The sequence below is a fragment of the Falco cherrug genome, chromosome 7, assembly GCF_023634085.1.
Source record: "Falco cherrug isolate bFalChe1 chromosome 7, bFalChe1.pri, whole genome shotgun sequence".
NCBI lineage: Eukaryota > Metazoa > Chordata > Aves > Falconiformes > Falconidae > Falco > Falco cherrug.
Window position 1 is genome coordinate 17,574,333 of NC_073703.1, and position 20,748 is coordinate 17,595,080.

At 35.7% G+C, this 20,748-nt stretch overlaps 2 protein-coding genes across 3 annotated transcripts in view; both read left to right on the forward strand.

Annotated features, from left to right (window-relative positions):
* LOC129736519 (protein unc-13 homolog A-like) overlaps positions 1 to 7,108 on the forward strand; it is a 60,342-nt gene extending 53,234 nt beyond the window's left edge. The window contains exon 8 of the mRNA XM_055716782.1: positions 6,895 to 7,108. Coding sequence (XP_055572757.1) covers positions 6,895 to 6,984 — 90 coding nt within the window. The 3' untranslated portion in view covers positions 6,985 to 7,108. The remainder of the gene's footprint in view (positions 1 to 6,894) is intronic.
* Positions 7,007 to 20,748, forward strand: part of UNC13C (unc-13 homolog C) — a 178,470-nt gene continuing 164,728 nt past the window's right edge. For both annotated transcript variants that reach the window (XM_027800121.2, XM_027800123.2), the window contains exon 1: positions 7,007 to 10,110. In XM_027800121.2, coding sequence (XP_027655922.2) covers positions 7,146 to 10,110 — 2,965 coding nt within the window. In that variant the 5' untranslated portion in view covers positions 7,007 to 7,145. The remainder of the gene's footprint in view (positions 10,111 to 20,748) is intronic.

The following is a 20,748-nucleotide window of genomic DNA, read 5'->3' on the forward strand; positions in this document are numbered from 1 at the left end:
ACTCCATAGCTGTCGGTATATCGAAGCAAAGAAAGCAGAATTTTTTTTCGTATAAAATTTCTGCAGCAAAACTAGAACTAAGTTTAATATCTACTGTTCTTATCAATGAACATCATTTCAGGTGGTTAGCAAGCATGGCTCTGTGTGTGCCACTCATCCTAATGTATGTCGCTGTCAGCAGTAGTTGTAGTGGTTTGTGCTTCTGGCATTTTTCAAATCTAAATGTCACAGATGGTTGCTACCATTTACTGAATAAAAGACCTTTATAAAAAACTGTCCATTTCATACTATTGTGTTCTAAAAATTTAATAGAATTATTAGTTTAACTATATTTTAGAAAATATTTAAAAACTTTTTGTGGTGGAAGAATGGAATCCAGAGAATTCACAAGTAATATTTTGCCCATTGAATGTTGTTCCCTTAATCTAGATGTCTCATAGAGAATTTCTGTAAGTAGTTTAAAAAAAGACACACACACACACACCCCCCCATCCCCAAACCAACCACACAAGAAAACCACAGCTCTCTAACATAATCTGTGTTATATAGAGTGATGTAGTGCACACCTGGTCACAGATTCCATGGCACGGTCTCTGTCCAAAAGAGATCTAATTCAGGGCAGAGAATTGCCCATCCCAAGGCTCAGGCCAGTACAATTAGAGGATTAAAGTTCCATACTTTGTAGAAAATGGAGGGATATGTTTTTATTATTATTTATTTTCTGATGGAATTATTATAGAGATTGTTCAAAGTTGCTGGAAAGTTTGAAATGTTAGTATTACATCAAACTTTGAGTGTACACTCAGTATATTGTAAATATGTCTTCTGCATGTGTGCTATACTTCAGTGTAAATTTAAATCACTTGGGCTCTCAGGGTATAATGCTCTGAAGAAACTATTAAAAACACAGAAAAAATTAAGGACAGAGCCGAGATTTGGTCAAATGCATGCTGATGCTTTCTATTTTTTAAAGGCATTAAATAGGTTCTGATTATTCTGTACTCTATACAGTAATTTTGTTATATATTTCTGGTAATCTGACATAATAGCATGCATGTAATAGTCTTGTTCATGCTTAGAAGCTAATATGCCTGGTACTGACTTAGTAATACAATTATCCCCATATTGTTAGCAAATAACTTTTCCCTCTCCAGGTTTTCCATTCCTTTTGTAGCCTGCATTTAAATAAGAATGGACTGTTAAGTGGAGTTATCTCTGAATCTTAGCAGCTTTTGAAGTGAGAGCACTGACTAAAAGTAAGTTTATGTAGGACAGCATATATCATATATACAGCTGTAAAAGGCTGGGGAAAGGACTCTCAGTTTCTGTTGCCACCTTCTTTATACATGACAGTCTCTTTTTTTCTTCTTTTCACCTAAAAAGTTGAGGAAACAACTAGAAATATTAAAGAAAAAAAGTTAGTACGTTTAGCCAAGTAACATTCAAGCTGTGTTCCAAATCACCTAAAGTCTCTTAATCCTTCTATGCATTAACATATTCAACAACACTATACTAAGCTATTTACTACTCTCCAAATGGTGCACACCTTAAATTTAGGAATCCGTTCAATATGTTTTTAGCATGTAAATAATAATCTACTATATTTGGCAAATATCTTCCTTTTGGGTAGAGTTCTAGTCAAGGCCACTGTTCTTTAAGGACAAATGGTTCACATAAAATTTTCATATTTGTAATATAAATACCATACTACACATTTGTGTCTAAAGAAACAAAGTGTTCTAAATGTCTTCAACAATTTTATTAGTAGTTCATAAATAATTAATTGGCAACTTCAGCATCACAGTTGCTGTAACAAGACTTTTCAGAGAGAAATGTGAATATTATAAATAGACACAAAGGCGCAAAGAATAGGGTAACCAAAAAGGTAAGAAAAATTATTGCAATACAAAGGTGTTCATTTTCTTAAACTCATGTATTTCTTCAACGGTAATTGAGAAAAAAACATCTTTGATTCTGAAAAAAAAACCAAAACCAAAACACTCTTTTCCCAAAGTTTTCATAGCAGTAGGGAAGCGGTGAGGAAAACTTTTCTCTCCAAAATAATTACTCATCCTAGCTAGCTGGAAATTTACATTTTCTTCTAACCTGTCTTGAAGACAATGTGTTTCTGTGTATCACAAAATAGTTTGATTACAAATAAATGTTAAACCACTAGGTTAATTCACTGATACACAAAGTTCTATATATGGTTTCTGTTTCAGATGCTGTTCTAAATCATAATGAGCCAAAGTCAGTCTCAAGCATGTGCTGCTTGCATCTGTTGTTATCCTTAAAATCAATTGTTGTATGCTGAAAGAACAGATAAGTAACAGCTATAAATGACAAGTCTTGCAATGTGACTGTTAAATATTTAGATTGGATTCCATAGTGCATTTGATGAGCATGTGCACAAGCTCTTCAGGACAGTAATAGTCCTTGTGAGTTAAAAAATAAGCATATTATAGTCTCCTGCAATGGGTTTGAAAAAGCAGTTTGGTGGTTTGTTGTTGGTAACATTTCCCATAAATAGAAAAGCAGCGTTTTTAATGGTGGTTAGATACTTTAATAGCAGGATCCATAAAGAAATATCACCAGATAAACAAGCGGATACAGTGATCTTTCAAAATGGTATTGACAGACATCAGGAATAGCTTTCTAGCCAATCTGCTGGTGAAAAACTGAGGAATTCCTGGAGCAATGAGTAATTATCTAAAAGAGAAAGCAGAACTGCTTTCTCGCAGTTATCCCTGTCTTTGCTAGGGTCTGCAGGCAGGTCATCTGTGTGGCATGTGCAATGTTGAGTATCACTTTACCTTGAGAAACTCACCAATAACACAGATGAAAAATGCCATTATTTAAGAATATAAGGAGAACTTAAGAAGAATATAAAGGAATTATTCCAAATTAAGTTCTTTTGAATTAGATCATCTGAGATGATTGTCATTATAATGCTACTGTTACAGTAAACTAACGAAGCAATCTGGAGTATACACAGTTACGCTTGTCTAAAGAAAGGTAGCATCAGTTTTGCCCAGCAGATATACACCAATGGTAAGTACAGTTATGTCAGGATAACCTTATTCCCAGGCAATCATAAGTCTAATAAAAGATCATACTTGAGAAACCTGTAGATCCAAGTTCTAGTTATTTTGTTAGTGATTCTTTATGTTCCTGATGGTAAGAGAACCTCTCAGCCTCAGTTTCTGCTGCTGCAGGGTGGATTGTTTATATTTTGTTTGTCATGTGCGATTGATTCATTTCTGTGACGCATTCTCCATATCACAGATAGATGTTGCTGCCTATAAGGCAGTAGTGACTACTTTGGTAGTAATGTAGAGCATTATTGCTGCAGAAAAAGACTTTGGTTTTGTTTTGTTTTCCCCTACTGTCTTGGTGTCGTGAACACAAACTGTCGTATATTCTTTTTATAGAAGGAGACTGCACTTCAGTGTCATCACCTTCCCTGTCCCCTTCCAATACACACAGGGCCTTTGTAGTTGATTAAGTGTGGAGGTTAAACAAGGCTGTGGTTCTGCCTATTTCTTGCTTTTTTGAGGGGACAGCTCTAATGGCGAGGGCTGCTATTCTATGGCTTCATTTACTGGGATCTGAACAGAAGGTCAGCAGTGATCCAGCTATTATTTTTAAATACTGGAATTATTAATTTTAAAATGATTCAATTTTTATTTCTTTGTAAAAATAGAGGGCTGGATTTGATAAAATGAAAAAAAAAATTGGAATCTATGAGGGTCTAGTATTCAGACATGTAACTAAAATATACTGCTTGCGTTACTTAAAGCTATCATTCTTAAACCTGCCCACTCTAAGCGCCTTCTACCTGACACATTAGTTTTAGGCTTGGGAATAAGATCCTTTGTGCACGATGCTTCCAACTGACAAGTTTTATTTTGACAATGCTTTATCAACATTTTTCTTGAAATCAGTCCAAATTGACTGTTCACTGTCAAGCTGATTGACAGAAGTCTATATTCAGATTTTCTATGGGTAAAATGTTGAAGGAGGTGTCATTGTGTCCTTTCTTTACAGAAGGAACCAATTTCTTTTATTTCTAATCTCACAATCCATAAGTTTCCAGTTTCCTGCTCTATAACCATCTAGCGTAGTCTATATTTTACTGCTGTAACATTTCAGCTTGATTCCTTGTGCTTAGAATGGGTTAACTTATTTGTCTTCAACTTTATCATATAAATTGATTTAGATCGATAAACAAGCAAAGTGAAAATAAAAAATGAGGTCATGGTGGTTTACTGGGAGACCTGGTTAAATCACTGAATGACAACTCCCAGCTCATTCAAATAAGTGACTTAGTCCTATGTGCTTCTCAAAAGACTGTTCCTTATTTCCTGGAGTTTTAACCTACACTGATTTAAAATGGTAAGAACAACCCTATGCAAATCTTTGCAAAAAGAAATGGACGAGACCTGTAGTGACTCCAACTTGATTCCATGTGTAGAGATATACAATTTTCAAAAATGAGTATTTGACAGAGCAATGGTAGGCTGTAAACTGATGAACAGATCACATGACTAATACAGCTGAGATGGACTGGAACTCGCATGAGAGAACATAAATCTGCTCCATTTAGCAGATCTCTGTACAACTTTTCATTTACTGTGGCCTTGTCAGAAAGTGAGTTTACATAAATTGAGTGCTGAATTTGCAGCTATTTATAATACTTACAGTTACCTCTGATAAAAGGCATAGGTTAGGCACTGGATAAAACATATATATGGCTGGCTATGAAATCAAGATTGTTCTACAGAGAAGAATTAAATCTTATTTAAAATTAATGGAAATGTTCCAGGTTCCAATTATAACTTCATTATTTCTTGATATTTTGTAGGCTGAGCCAGTAAATAAACCTTCTAGCTTGTTTATACATTGTTGGTTTGAAGTCTTTTCAATGAGAAGAATGCCTGAGTCATCTGAGTGAAGTTTATATAAGAGGGCACTTAAAAAGCTGTGGTTGTGTGGGCAGAGGAGGCAGGCAGTCACACTTCAACTTCTTGTTCAATAAATGGTTCAATAAACACTCAGTTTTAAGGGCTGAATGGTTAACAAGTGTTTCTACATCTAGAAACATCCCTTTGATATTGAAAAGTGCCCCAGGATGGTTCCACCTTCTTCTAATATGTGGATGCAAGGCAGCCTTGGGTCTAGTGAAAGCTTTGTAATAGTCTGAGAAATGCCATTTGCATGCCTTGAAAATTGCATGCAGTCTTGTTGAGCATTCTTCCAAACATTGCTTGCTCTTAATTCACTCTTAATACTCTGATTTCAGACATAAGCCTGGAAGAAAAACAAGTCATGAGCTATGTTGATGTATCTGTGTTGAAAATGTGATTCGTGTTCCACAGTATTTCATCTTTTATAAAATAACAGGCAGCAACTTTGGGAAGGATGAAGTATGTTGTCTATTCTTGTTCTGCTCGCTCTTGGGCTGCATCTCAATTTTGTTAACACTAGGAAAGAAGTAAGTCCCATTTATATTCTCTGTTCTAAGTAACAGTAACCAACCAGGGGTTTACCAGCTTTTGTTGGCCTCTCTTCAACATACTGAATTTTGCTGCTGCAGTATAAATCAGTAGTTAGTGTTTATTATTGACCATAACATGAGTATAATAGTAAGGTCAGTGAAGACAAACTCTGTAACAAAAAGAGCAGATCTTGAGGTGTGTGAGTGGAACATTATGTTTCACACAGTGCCATACTGTTTTCAGACAAGGACAGTTCATATCCTTTACTCCTCTTAAGACACACAGAGCAAATTTTAACCCTTCATATATCCTGTATCTAAACAAACTTCTTATGCTGCCAAAGAATTTTTAGCTGGTTTAGAAACTGAAATGGCCATTTTAAGAGCTGCTACTTTGTTGGATTTTTCTGAGCTATTTGTCTTGGTTTTATTCTGCGGCTATGAGACAGAAAGGTGAATGATATGCTGTACAAAAAAAATACTTTCATATTTTTAAAATGCATTGACTACATTTCTATGGAGTACAAACTTTTGTTTTATGGTATAGAAGCTTCCAGATGACTCATGAAATCTTTTCTCACTCTTCTGTATTTTAGATCAAATTGCTTTCCCATTGTAATGGCACCGGTTTTTGTCCTGAGACTTGTAAATCATATTTGTTTCTCCCTCTTTCTCTCATTTTGTGTAGAGTGTTTTTTCTGTGACCAGAATGATGTAAAATTTTGTAACCTGGATGAGAATGTTCCATCAATTGTCATTATGATTTTCTGGGTTGGTTTGGGTTTTTTTTTTTCCTTCTTTTTAAAGAAGAGAAACCAAGAAGGTACGCCCACTTCAAGTCCTGGCTTACCATAACACGTGTTAAAGTCTACTATATAATGAAAGCATCTATTTCTCAAATCATAGTCATATGTATAATTCAGTCTCAATATAGAACAGTACTTCGTGAATGCAGTACTTATTTGTTGCACAGAATCCTGCCTTGCTCCAAAATTTGAACCAAGAGAGACCTTTCTACTTCTATTTTACTAGCTAGTAACACCTTGTTCCCCTGGGTTTTTTTTACCACTGCTGTATATTATATGGATCTACATTGAAATGTTGTTACTCCGAAAGAAAGCAGACAGCATTAATACCAAATATCTCAAAGTCAGACAATTAAACCGGACAAAGAAGCCTGTAAATAAGTATAGCTTATTCATTTATGTTGAAAATATTTGCCTATAGCAGCTTTTAGCTTTAATTGTTAATTGAAAATTCTGTTCAGACAATTTATGGGGAAAGTATAAATAAATACTTAACTCCTCTGTGATTCCATTGTAACCCAGTTAAAACAAAATGAGTATTATTGAATGATAAGTTTGGCAGCCATTGTAATGTCATTCCCTCCTTTTTAGACACTTCAAGAAACCATGTGCAGCAGAGTGAGATTTTTCAAGACATACAAAACAACTTCAGGATTTGGTTTCGGACAAGCAGATGTGTGATTTATTTTTTTTTTATTTTTTCCTGTCAAATGCTACCAGTAGCTTATATGTCTACAGTATCTGTTGACGAGATATTTACTGATGACCCTTTTGGAGATACAAATACTTGTTTGGATCAAAGATTGCGTTTTATGGAAACGGCTTAATATAAACTACAACCCATGGTTTCTGCCTTCTTAAAGAGCCTGACCTCATCTTACATATATAAGATTTGCAAAGGAATGTTCACAAAGAAATCGGGAAATAGTACAAAGAGGAAAGAGAGTTGTCAGAGCAAAAAGGAACAAGACTTAACTCAGATTGGACAAACAAAGAATCCAAAATTTTCAAATACTTTAAAAAGCACTGTTAAAAAAATTGCCAAGTGTCCCTCTGCTCGCAACTTATCAACTGAAGAAGAGGAAAGTAATAGAGAATTTTCACTTTCTCCAACTTTCAGTTACAGAGTTGCCATAGCCAATGGACTGCAAAAGCATATTTTGGTAACAAACAGTAATAATGAAGATATAGTTCCAGATCTGTCTTCTAATGATAGTTCATATTCTGAGTCATTAAGCGAGGTAAAAAGTAATAGCAAGAAAAACGAATACTTATCACACACGATGCCTGTGAGACGCAACAGAAAAAGCTTAAGCAGCCTTGCACCATCTGATGGAAGCTCAGATGGAGAACGCACTTTACACACCCTGAAGCTGGGAGCTTTAAGAAAACTAAGGAAATGGAAGAAGAGCCAAGAATGTGTCTCATCAGACTCAGAACTAAGTACATGGAAGAAAACATGGGGCTTAAGAAGTAAATCTCTAGACAGAACTGGCCGTCACCAGAAATCAAATACTCTTGAACCTGGTTTTAGTTCGACAGGTTGTATTAGTCAAACCCATGATGTTATGGAAATGATCTTTAAAGAGCTTCAGGGTATAAGTCAGATTGAAACAGAACTCTCTGAATTAAGAGGGCATGTTAATGCTCTGAAACAATCAATTGATGAAATTTCTAGTAGTGTAGAAGTTGTACAAAATGAAATTGAACAATTGCGAACTGGATTTGTACAGTCCCGAAGAGAAACTCGGGACATACATGACTACATTAAGCAGATAGGCCACCCAGGAAACAAAGCAAGTCTTAGGTTTCTAAATGTGCCGGAAGAGAGGCTTGAAAGAACTGAAAGCATAGTTTACAAAGTATTGATAGATAAAATGGGGTTCTCAGAGGCAGAAAGCACTATTAAAATTGAGTTTGCCCAAAGACTGGGGCAACAAAGAGACTGTCCAAATGCAAAGCCACGACCTATTCTTGTTTACTTTGAGTCATCACAACAGAGAGACTTACTTTTAAAAAAGTCATATAAACTTAAGGGAACTGGCATTGGAATTTCTACAGATATATTTTCCCATGAAATGAAAGAAAAAAAAGAAAGAGGACTACCTTCCTCTCAGACATATGAGAGTATGGATATGAAGCTTTTAACTGTGGAGACAAAAACTAAAATGCACGACTGGGAGTCACCTGACAGTGATAAAGACTTGGAATCGGACATAAATAAGAACAGTTATGCAAAGATATCTAAATCAGCACTTCAAATAAAAACAAGCACTACAAAGGGGAGTATTGAGTCCCCAGATACTAAAGACCTTAATAAAACTGCTGACAATAGCACCTGTTCAAACATTAGAAATTACGGGAATCAGTCACCGGAATTTGACAACATGGAAAAGCAATCAAAGACCTATTATTCAGACATGACTCCTCTATGGCATTTACAGAATGATTTTGCAACACCAAAACTTAGCCGTTCCGAGTCAGATTTCTCAAAATTGTGTCAGTCTTACTCTGAGGATTTTTCAGAAAACCAGTATTTTAGCAGAACAAATGGCAGTTCACTCTTGTCTTCCTCTGATCGAGAACTTTGGCAGCGAAGGCAAGATGATTCTACAAACTGGTATGGCAGTTCCCAGGAACAGACTTTTGTCCAAGATATGCAACAGTATCCACAGCAAAATAAAGTGGAGAACATAGAAACTGTTGATAGTGGAGTAAGCAATGGAATAATATGTGCATCTGGAGACAGAAGCCACTATGGTGATTCTCAGCTTTCTTTACATGATCTTTCTTCCTGGAAAGACTGGAATCGGTTGCAACAAGGGGCAGATCTGGGCCTGGACTCATCGACACAGGAAGTTTTTGTGTATGATATGAGCAGCCCTTCAGATCAACAGACATCAGATTTTGGAAAGTGCCAGAGTTCTGACCTCCAGTACGATACTGAAAGCTATGATTTTACCCTTGACGGTACTTCTCCATCATGTCCAGGCCTTGATAGCGAATCACAAAGTCAGTGGACTGGTCAATATGATGATTATCAGGAAACAAATTCTATTTCCCCTTATCAGAATCAAAACCGATTGCCTATGATGTACCGAAGTCAGAGTGAACTACCGAGTGATGACTCAGAAGAAACAGCCCCTAAGTCATGGCATAGCCGATTAAGCATAGATCTTTCTGATAAGACTTTCAGCTTTCCTAAATTTGGATCTACACTTCAGCGTGCTAAGTCAGCTTTAGAAGTGGTCTGGAATAAAAGTACCCAAAGTTTAAGTGGGTATGAAGACAGTGGATCATCTTTCATGGGAAGGTTTAGAACTTTATCTCAGTCTACTGCAAATGAATCCAGTACAACACTTGATTCTGATGTTTACGCCGAGCCTTATTGCTACAAAGTGGACTATGAGGAAGACTTAATTGAACCACCTGGTGAGAATGAAACAGACTATGTAGAAGTAATGGAACAAGTACTTGCTAAACTAGAAAACAGAACTAATAGTAGTGAAACTAGTGAGCAGGTCCAAGAATACGAACTGGGGCAGCCTTCGTATGAAACTCCGTATGCAATACTACCAGAGGAGCAATATGACGCACAGTTTGATGGTGTGGTCAGTGAAGCGATATTGGAGGTTGAAAGTGACATAGCTGCTGACATAGAAGTAAGGGAAGATGAAAATCAGAATGTCCCAGAGATGCTTGCTGAAATGCCAAAGAAAAAAAGAATACGACCTTCATTTAAGGAAGCTGCTTTAAAAGCATACAGGAAACAAATGAGTGATCTGGAAGAGAAAATCCTTGCTGGAGGTAATAGTATCTTAATGTCATCTTTTAAGTAAAACATTATTCTTACTCTACTTAGATGTTAATTTCTGTGTGGTACTTGATCTGCTTCCATTCAATTTGGTGACAAAAAAATCTGCTTTTGTCTGGTTTTGTTTATAGGGTGAAATAATTCCGTGGAAGCCAAAAGGTTAACATTTCACAAGTTTGTTTTGAGGGAATTTCTTAATATGTTTAATCAAACGTGTTTTTTAAGCACTTGTATTGCTTTGAGTTTCAGTAATTTGAAAATTAAATTTCACAAGTTTTAAATCTTATAACAAGAACTACTGTACTGTACAAATACAGTACACTGTAATTGATTTTCTTATAGCTTTGTAAATGTACTTTACAAGAGTAATCTGGAGTGTTCAGGTATTACAGTGCATTAACAGTTTTCAAGGTATGGTTTGTTCTGTATTCATACTGATGAGCAGCATTCTGCATCCTGTGTGCAACCTGTAACTTGTGAGAGTGCAAGTCTGAATTGACTTGAATTCTGTCCTTAGTCATACTCCCAGTAAGCCCTCAAACAAGTAGTCAGTCCCCCAAAAAAGGGAAGAGAAGGGTGTGGAGGAAAGAAAAAGAAGATGTTAATAGTAGCATACGTGTATGAAGAGGTGGTAGAAAGGAACTTAAACCATAGAAGGTGCTGACACAGATTTATTCATGATCTTTATCTTCCATGTTAACAGACTTTAAAGCAGATAGTCATATACATAACTTTAATACCTCTAGTAATTAATGGAGATTTTCAATATTAACATACATTGTAATGCTAATGTTAAAATATTGCATGTGCTGCATTTAATTGGGAGCACCTAATTACCATTGTCACCTTGACTGAATCTTTGCTTTCTTTATCTACCTTGAAAAAATTATAATCTGATACATTAATTTTAAAAATGAAGAATTGTGCCTTTAGCCAGTGTCTTTAGTAATAATAAGCATCCAAAGCTTGAGCTACTATAAAGTTTCTTTTGTACACAACTACTTTTACATTAAACGTATAGTCAAGTTGAAAGTATGTTACATAGCAATTGAATATTGCTGACATGAAAGTTTATTTTTAAAGTCTATTTTTACATTTCAAACAATGATATTAGATTATAGATTTGCATTTTGCAGATATTTTTCTGAAGTACTGTATTAGACACTAGATGGTGTATGTGTGAAGAAACAGGTAGCAATAGCTAGTATTTTCATGCCTTTTCCCATGTCTTTGTGAGGCATGGGAGAGGGGCACCACAGTCATTTGACATAGTCATCATTGTACAAATAGGAATATAAAGGTCTGAGAACCTATTAAATAGAGCACACAGGGAAGACCCAAAATAGTGAAACTTAAATTGGTTCCACTATTTAAAGTCTGTGCATTTGTGTATATTACTAGATAACATAGCCCGTTGTAACATCAAAGTTAGTTCTCATTTTCTATCTCATGTGATCAGTTCTATCAATTAAATGTATTTGTTCTTTTTTAAACCCAGCAGGTTAAAGACCTCTTTCAGTCTCTTGGTTTTTTTCTTCTGAATTACTGAAGCATTTCTAGTACTATATTTACAGAGAAGCCAACTGACACCAAGGCCAGTTTATGGAAGTGTGTTATTGTGTGTGGTCTATGGGACATAAAGCGTTTGCATGGTTATAAGACATCATACTAGGACTTCAGTTTTTGTTTCTACTGAAATAAAGGTGAAGGGAATACAGCAAGAGGTTAAAGGGAATTTACAGATGTACTGCTATGACAACACTACTTCTCAGATTATTCTGAAAACAGTGTGCATTGCCTCTTGAGTAGCAGTTGTGTTTTCTCTTTGTACTTAGTTTTCCACACCAAAAGAGAGGACATGTTTCAATCAGGGATTCTGACTCAGCAGTCACAAACTGGTTTGTTGCAAATGTATCTTCAAGTCCTGTAGCATACCTGGCAATACTTATTAACAGAACAGTGTTTCATTTTTTGTATCTAATGGATTAATATATTTTACCTTTTAATGTCTGCAGAACTTGCAAGATCTGATTCCTAGCTGAGTTAGTCTACTCAAAGAATGTGTTAGCTGAAAAACTGCTGCAGACTGACATGCAGTATTACTGTAGCCAAATCTTTCTTGATTTTACTTTCAGTGAGCTAGAAGACTGATACTATAGAAAGTATATTTACAAATAATGGAGTCCATAGATGAAATCTTAGTTCTTGCAGATATTTGGACATGGTCCCAATTAATCTGCTGTAGGTGACCCTGCCTGAACAGGGTTGTTAGATAAGATGGCCTCCAGAGGTCCCTTCCAGCCACAAGTGTTCTGTGATAAGGAAATACATTCTTTTAATACTTTGTATGCAGTCTTTGAAGAATGAAGTTGTCTTAATGTCAGTTTGTCCTCTAAGACAAAACATGCTTAACTTCTATTTATTACTTGAATTGCACGTCAATTTTGATTTAGTATAGGAAAAAACATTTTGTAAATCAGTTCTTAAAGGAGTTCTATAAAACACAAAAAATGTACAGTTTGTAGCCTCTCAGTTTTCACAGCCTGCCCCCTCTTCTTTACCTGCGGATTCATGAATGTCCAATTTATTACTTAAGCAAATAGTAGTATGGAGTATTATACCTTCCTTTTAATATTTACACAGGCAGTAATAACTTTAAAGCAGAGTGACTAATAGCTGATCTAGGGTTTAAATTACTTTTATGGTTTTGTTTGATTTTTTAACTCTCTTACACCTTTAACTCATTCACAGTCAACTTCTGATTTCTTATTTGGGGATGGAAAAATACTAGTTGCAGATCAGGTTTGTTGAATTGATCGTTACATAACCAAAATATAACCTGTTGTTTAATGAGTTGTTTCATCTCTCCATGTAGGCAGGAGCAGGTAGATAGCAATCTGGCCAGCCAGAGATATAGCTTGATAATACGCTAGTGTTATTTCTCCAGTTTATTACAAATGAAAAGTTTAGAGTCCTATTATTTTCATTCTGGTAACATTTGAGGTAAGGTCATTGAAACTTTGGTACATAAATAATTTATTAGTGTACAAGAGCCCTGTTGAATAGTCCTATTCTTTGGCCCTACCTGGAGAGAAAAAATACACTATGAGCTGATTGCTTATGTATTATTTATTACAGTGTGTTTTTGGAGATATACTGGAGTGAAAGTAATAAGGTATATGGATGAGAGGAGGCATTAGTGGTACATAAGTAATTCTCGGATTTGAAGTTCCATAAGAACATAGAGGAATTGTGATGATGCATGTATATTAATGGAAGGATTGATGGCTCTTTAGAAAAATATCAAAGAAATGCTAGCAAGTGGTTTTTTTCTTTGCACACTAATCTAGAACAACTCTTACCCTTTTGTTTATTGTTCCAGTCCTCACTTGTTATTTTTAGCTTCCTTTTTCTCTAGTGGCTTCTTTCATTCCATGCCTATCTTGTTGTCTTTGACTTAGAATAAGCATCATTCTCTCTCCTGATGAAACTCGCTCTGGATAAACTTCCAGAGTTTCATGCAGTATTCTGAATTGCTTTTCATAATAATATAGTCTTATTGTATGAATGGTAGTTTACAAGCAATAGCTTCTTGAGCTAGTTGATGAAGATCTTACTGATCATTTGGTGATTGGTCAGATTTTAAAAAGCCTTTGGTCTGAAATTTCTGCCACAGAGTAACCTGTAGATTGTTTATGGTGTCAGGATGGGTGAACTTATCATACTGTATACATACATACAGGTACAAAAGAAATTCTTTACTGTGGGGGTGGTGAGATGCTGGAACAGGTTGCCCAGAGCAGCTGTGGATGCCCCATCCCTGGATGTGTTCAAGGCCAGGCTGGATGGGGCTGTGAGCAGCCTGGTCTAGTGGAAAATGTCCTTGCCTGTGGCAGGGGGGTGGAACTAAGAAGATCTTTGAGGTCCTTTCCAACCCAAACCATTCTGTGATTTTTATGAAGTCAGATTACAGGGGCCAGAGATGGGGGTTGCCTCTTTAACAGTCGATAAAAGCGTGTTTTCTATTGTTTGACAGGAAGGACTTGCATTACATCTAGTAGTGTGTGACTGAAGAACAGAACTTAAAGTATCAGTATAGTACAGCCTTATTTTGTGCGTGCCTGAAGGAGGAAGTGTGATGCTAACATTCGAAACCAAAAGAATCAGTAATGTATTACCGCACTCCCCTTGCAGTGTGGTCATTTGCTTCCACATTAAGCAAAGCTGTCAGCAAAATAAGTATATTACTAATGCATATTTCAAACTCTGTCTATTCCAACTTACCTCTTTTGAAACAAGTATATATTTTCTTATTTTGACAGCTTTTCTAGCCTTTTTGTAATAACTGTTTGCTGGAACTGCCTGAGTCAGCTGCATTTTCCCAAAGGATATAGGCTTTAGAAGTTAATCTAACCCTGTCTTGTGGTACTCGGACTTTTGTTTCCTTTATGTCTTACCTCCACCATGTTTCTTTTTAATGCACCTGTGTAGGTGCACAGTTACTAGTAACTAATAGTTATAGCTAGTAGCATTGTACCAGTTTTGTTGTGGGAATATAATTTTTTGTAGTTGGACTTGATATGATAGGTGCTGTGGCCCAGATGAAAATCAAGTGCTCTGGTATTATTTAATAAATAATTCGGTCATTTTATAGCCATTCAGGTGGAAACAGGATAAATAAAAACATTACCTTGGTCACAGCAATTGCCTGCTTGGTGGTGGTGAGACTGATGGGGAAATAAGAAACCTGTTAGAAAGATAAATTGCTTTTAAATATTGAAGAGTTCTCCTACATCTGATTTACATTGGTTGTGTTAGGAAGTGGACTTTCAGGGAGAACCATTGTTTGTAGAAAGAGAAATGAAAAGTAGACATATATCCCATCTTATTTCTTAATTGCTTGAGGTAAGTATGTTGGCTGATTAAAATATAGTGAATTGGTTTTGGGTTTGCAGGTGTTTTTCCTTAAAAGTAAAGTTCCTTCTCAGGCTGCTGGTGCAGTTTGGGTGAGGGAAGGATGTCTAGTCAGATGGCAGAATTCTAGTTTAGTGTATAAAATACTACAGCAATTATTAAAAATAGAACATGTATATTAGCAGGTCAGCCTGGCATAATACATGCAAATTCCTTCATTGGCAGTAGTAACAGCTAATGCCAGTCAGTCTTGTTCATACCATAGTATAAAAGAGGTTGTTGGTGACAGTCATCTTTTTCCCCTTTTTTATCAATCTGCTGTTGTCATAACAAAAGTATGTTTGTCTTGTGGGGAATTCTTTGAAATCTGTAAGACCTCCACTGTTACCATTACCACTTTATTTCTTCAAGTATTTTGTTGTTAAAAAATTCTAAATACAAACTTCAGTTTATACTTATCCTTTGGTGAAAAATGGTTTTGGGGCACTATTGAAAGCTTAGACATAGATATTGAAAGCTGTCTTGAACTAATGCAGCTTTAAGTTGATATCATTTTTACCTGCGTTATATGGCTTTAGGTGTACTGCACTGTAAACACTCATCAGAACCCCCCACTGGAAGGCTTAAAGCGAAGTTGTGGGTACACTGTGTTTCCTTTCAGTTTAGCATCACTTTGTACAAAATAATGAAACTTTTTTTTTTTTAAATATTATCCCTTTCAGATGCTAACCTGCGCTAAATGGCATTTCCCATCTTTCTAATCTCAGGTATAATCTAATGGGAAAAAGTTAATGGATGAGTATACAGCAATTAGTCTTTGCGTAACTGTGAAAGAATAGCCCAGAAAGGAACACTTCTAGTTAATAGAAGTTACCAGTAATACCAAGCTCCAAAATTTTCTTCTCTGCTTCTAAGTATAGAAACCACAGTATTTAATATAGAAGGTGTTTGTACTCTACCATATCCCTAAAAGTTTGTTACTGTTTTTTTCTAACGTGGAGTGACAGAAGACTGCATTAATATAAGAGCTGATTGTGTGTTTTGTGTGGCTGATATAGTTGATCTGCAATGTTTAAAAAAAAAAAAATATTCATCTAATGTATGAGGTACTGAGAGCTGGATTTGAGGACATAATACTTTTCATATTTGAATCATCTATTGCTCTTTTCTTCATATGTAAATATTGTAAACAGATAGATTATAGAGACTTTTCATCAGTGTAAATTCTATTCCATATTCACATCAGAAGACGGTGCCAATGGAACAGACATGTTGTATAAACAAGCTGGGGAAAAAGTGGATACCCTTACTATACACTTGAATATGTATGTGGTACTGAGGAAACAAGATTTATTGCAAGATAAGGCATCTGTTTTGGTGCTGCATTGGGCATGACAATGAACTCAATGAACTACAGAATGTAATAATCCAGTTTTTCCAACTGTCTGTTGTGTTGGGTTTTTTTTTGGTGGGGGTGGGGGCAGGTAAGAAGCTGAAGTGGCAGGAAACTAATGATGTGGGTAGGAATTGATAAATACAATATATTCCTGCACTCAACTATCTTAGCTAAAATTCTAGAAAATCCTTTTTCTTTTATATATATTGTGAGTGTGTGCGCACTCTGGAAATCTTCCAGTAATATTACAGGAAATAAAAGTGTCCTAAATAGTTATTAACTGCTCCATCAGTTCAGTCAAGATATGCTGCAGGTGAACTAAATATAATGATTTGACAGAGTCCTTGCCTCGTGTACTTCTTTCATGCACGCAAGAGTATATGCGGGTTTTTTTCTTGCCACTGGTTTCACTCTGGAGTCAGGCCTAAGTCTTTATACTCTTCTGTTCCCACTTCTTTTCTATCCTTTGATGGGGAAAATGGATATCAGAGATTTTAAGACAGTAAATGGCAGTCTGTTCAGCTCAAGATTAGTAGAAGTATAGAAAGGTTGCCTTAGAAAAATTATGCAAAGAAATCTAATCAGTCAGTGATAAAGGTGATACATCCATCTTTTGTCTGTGGAAGTGAGTAGTTATATTCACCATCTACTCTAAAGTTAGGACATCATAAAAGGATGAATTTGCTGCTACTACATGTTCAGTCCATCAAAAGAGGGATTACAGTAAGGAAGATTATATTGAGAGTAATGATCATAATCTTAGAGACTAACCATCCAAATAAAACCAAACCCTTATTAACAAGAAGTTACAGATTTTTTCCCAAGGTCTGTTAAAAAAATAATCCATGTTTTAGAAACCGTAAGTGAAAGAATTCTTTAAAAAATGGTTTAGTATGGCTTTCAGAAAACATAATAGTGTTCTTATAGTTGTTTGTGTTTTAATTCTGTAGTTACAGGCTTCTGTTTATCAGAAAATCTTAGGTTGTAATACTGCGTCTCTGAAAAAAGGATCGTAACAAAATAAATTGAAGATCAACAGTTTAATTTAGCATAGTAACTCCTACTGAATCAGTGTGCATTACATCAGGAAAATGTGTGTCACGTATACACTTGCATAACCATCTGGGAATAAAAAAAAATCAACTATTGTTATCAGATGCCCTTTTGCTGGAATACCTATACCTATTCTTTGACCATAAAAACCTTCAAAACCCCACCCCCTACCTTCTTAATCAGTAAGGTTTAGCAGAAGTCATCCATATTTTGGCTGTTTATTAAAAACAAACAAACAAAACCCCAAAACAAACCACCCCAAACCACTTCTGTTTAGAAAATTACTTCCTTTTTTAAGAAAAGTAATTAATTACAACTGCTAGTTTTCTTTATAAAAAGTACTAGTCTACTCCTTACAAGAACAGGAGACTATTCAACACTATTTTCACTGAGTTTAGAATTAATGTAGATTGATTAATACTCATGCAGTTTGCCTGCCATTTTTGTGCTTAAACAGATGTAAAATAAATTTGCTAGTTCTGAGAGAAACCAGAGCGGGAATGTTAGTTCCAAGGACTGACTTACACTGGTTCTGCTGTGGAAATGAACACAAACCGATATTTTATCACCAAGATTAAGAAATATTTTCTATTTTCATTTGTAAAACATTTAAGCTTTTCCTTTGTATCATTGCATTTTAGAAGCAGAAATAACTCTGCATCATTTTGTAATGCAGCTTCAGGATAAAAGGAAACTTGTTAAAGCAGCTGGCTGAAAAAATACCTAGATACGCATTTAAAAAATGTAGTAACAAAGAAAACATGAGTTCATAAATATGTTCAAATCTTCCTCTGATCTATTAGGGAAGTAGAATATGACAGTGAAGTGTAAAACTAAAGAGATTCCCTCTTTTGCTGCTAAAGCAAGCTTCTGACTGCTTTCATGGGACTAGTGCCAGACTTTCTCTTCATGCACATTTTTCAGGTGATCAGTGGAGCACCTACACAGGTGTCTCCCTGGGACTTTAAATGGGAGAAAATATCTGAAATCTCTCCAGTTCCTGCTGATGCAAAATTATTGTTTACAGTGATGAAACTTTGTCAACCGTGAGATTTGCCTCCTTGATCAGTAGAGAGTATTCTTAAGACAGCTTGCATGATCAGATGTTTTGGTAAACCTGAAAAGAAAGGCAGGATTGATTGATACATAAATTCTAGCAAAACACAGATGCATACGTACAGATGCCCACACTCTTACATTGTTTAATACATACCATTTTTGTAAGACAGTTTTCTTCTGCACTTGTCTGATGTAAAGCTTACTCCACTGAAAATTTAGTAATTTTCAGTTAAAACCTATGTAAAGAGCGGGTTTTCCAGATAGCCCATGCCTTCTAATTGTGCTGCTGATAGAGCTGTTTAACAACATCCTTGATGCTATGATAAAGAATATGGTGTTATAAAAAGATACAGGTTGACTCGAAAAAAAAAAGAAAACACTGCTGAACACAGAAAAGCCTGTAATGTGTTGTCACTAAACAAGTAGTGGTAAAGAGCAAGCTGCTGACTGATATGCTGGTAGTTTCTCTGGAGCTGGCTACTGAAACTAGTTGGGCTTGTTTATGTTACATTAGAGTCTGAGAGATGTGATGTGGCAAAACATCTTTTTGACTCTGATTTTTCTCCTTGAGAAATTGAGTTTCTTGATCAGAGGCGAAACAGCAGCGGGTAATTTGTCACTGCCAGCACAGATACACAAACTATGTGTAGGTGTAGGTATCATCAGGGTAATTGCAGCCTCACCAAAGGAATTCCTGTCCATCAGCTACATATATACCAAGATGGAAAAAGGAGAGACATGATGAACTTACCGAGTGTAAAATAAACCAGAAGAGAAGAATATGTATAAAATGAATGACTAAGAACTTAAGCAGTTTTTAATCTTAACCTGTAGGTCTTCCTGTTCCATTTATCATGAACAGACTAGAGCTAATGCTTCTCTGCCTCCATGAGGCAGGGAAAATACTGCAAACAAAGTAGTGAAATTTTGTTTGGGAACTTTAAAAGCCATGTTTGTTGAAATCTTCTTTTATAAAAAAATCAAAGCAGAGGACAAAGAGACATACCTTTTCCCATTAACTATAAAAAGAGATTGTGGAATCAAAAGGATTTATGCATACCCATGAGGCAGAAAAATCCAATAGAACCCAAACTTGTGCTTTGAATTCCAGTGTACCAGTCTGTAGCTCTTAACATCTGTGAGTCTCATTGGTTTATGCCTAATTATTCCAACATTACTTTCAAGCAGAGCTGAAACAAGTGTGTAATTTGATGTTGTTTCTACCTGCAGCATAAAAGCTAACAGTGGGAAAAATAAATGCTTTTTAAATGTTTTGTTAAGGTCAGTCTCCTTTTTGAGAATTATCTTAAGACTTTTTTTAGGTGCTTCAGTTAAAAGGTGATTAATTACAGAACACAGTGTGCTGAGCTTTACAGTATTCATGACATGAATGCTACCTGTATATTTTGTAATTGTGACTAAGCATATGTTCTTGCCCGGTTTTTTGTTTTTGATTTTTGACATCTAATATGTAACCAACATCATTAGCCATGGAGAAAAGGAAAGCATTACTCTGTTCTACTCTAATGCATTTGAATCACTGTCACCACCTTCCTCCTCAGTTTAGTCTCTCAATAAGACAAAAAAACCCTAATCCTTTCAGTCTGTCCTCACAAATTGTTTTGTGAACCTCTGCTTACTCTGGCTTTTATCATCCTCTTGCTATTCAATTTGTTTACTTTTAGTGTGATTCCAAAAACTGGAAAAACAACTTCAGCTGAAGTTAACAGGTGCTTATAGAGCTGACTGTCTCACATGACACATACTAATACTTTCCAGAATGACAGTAGCCTTTTTGGCACTAATATTACATCAACCATCAACAATTATTTCAATTTCAAATATGCTATATGCCTTGTACTGCTGTCTAATCACTTTTTTGCCTTTTTCCTTTTCTGTTCCAAACATAGAAACAGTTTTTACAGTAATGCTGAGGCAGGAAAGTGAGTTCAATAATATGTGAAGAACATTCTGAAATCTAACTCCATCCTTTCAAGTGTTGCCAATCCATTCCAGATTTGTGTCTTCTGCAGACTCTATGAAATTCTCTACATCTAGCTTGGTGAGAACATTGGCTAAAATAGACCTGTACGATATTGGTTGACACCCAACACGATACTTCCATCAAAAGAATTACTCCCAAATACTGCAATACAACTGTACAGTATTTTCTACCAATTTCACCTCTACTATATTTAACTTGCTTACA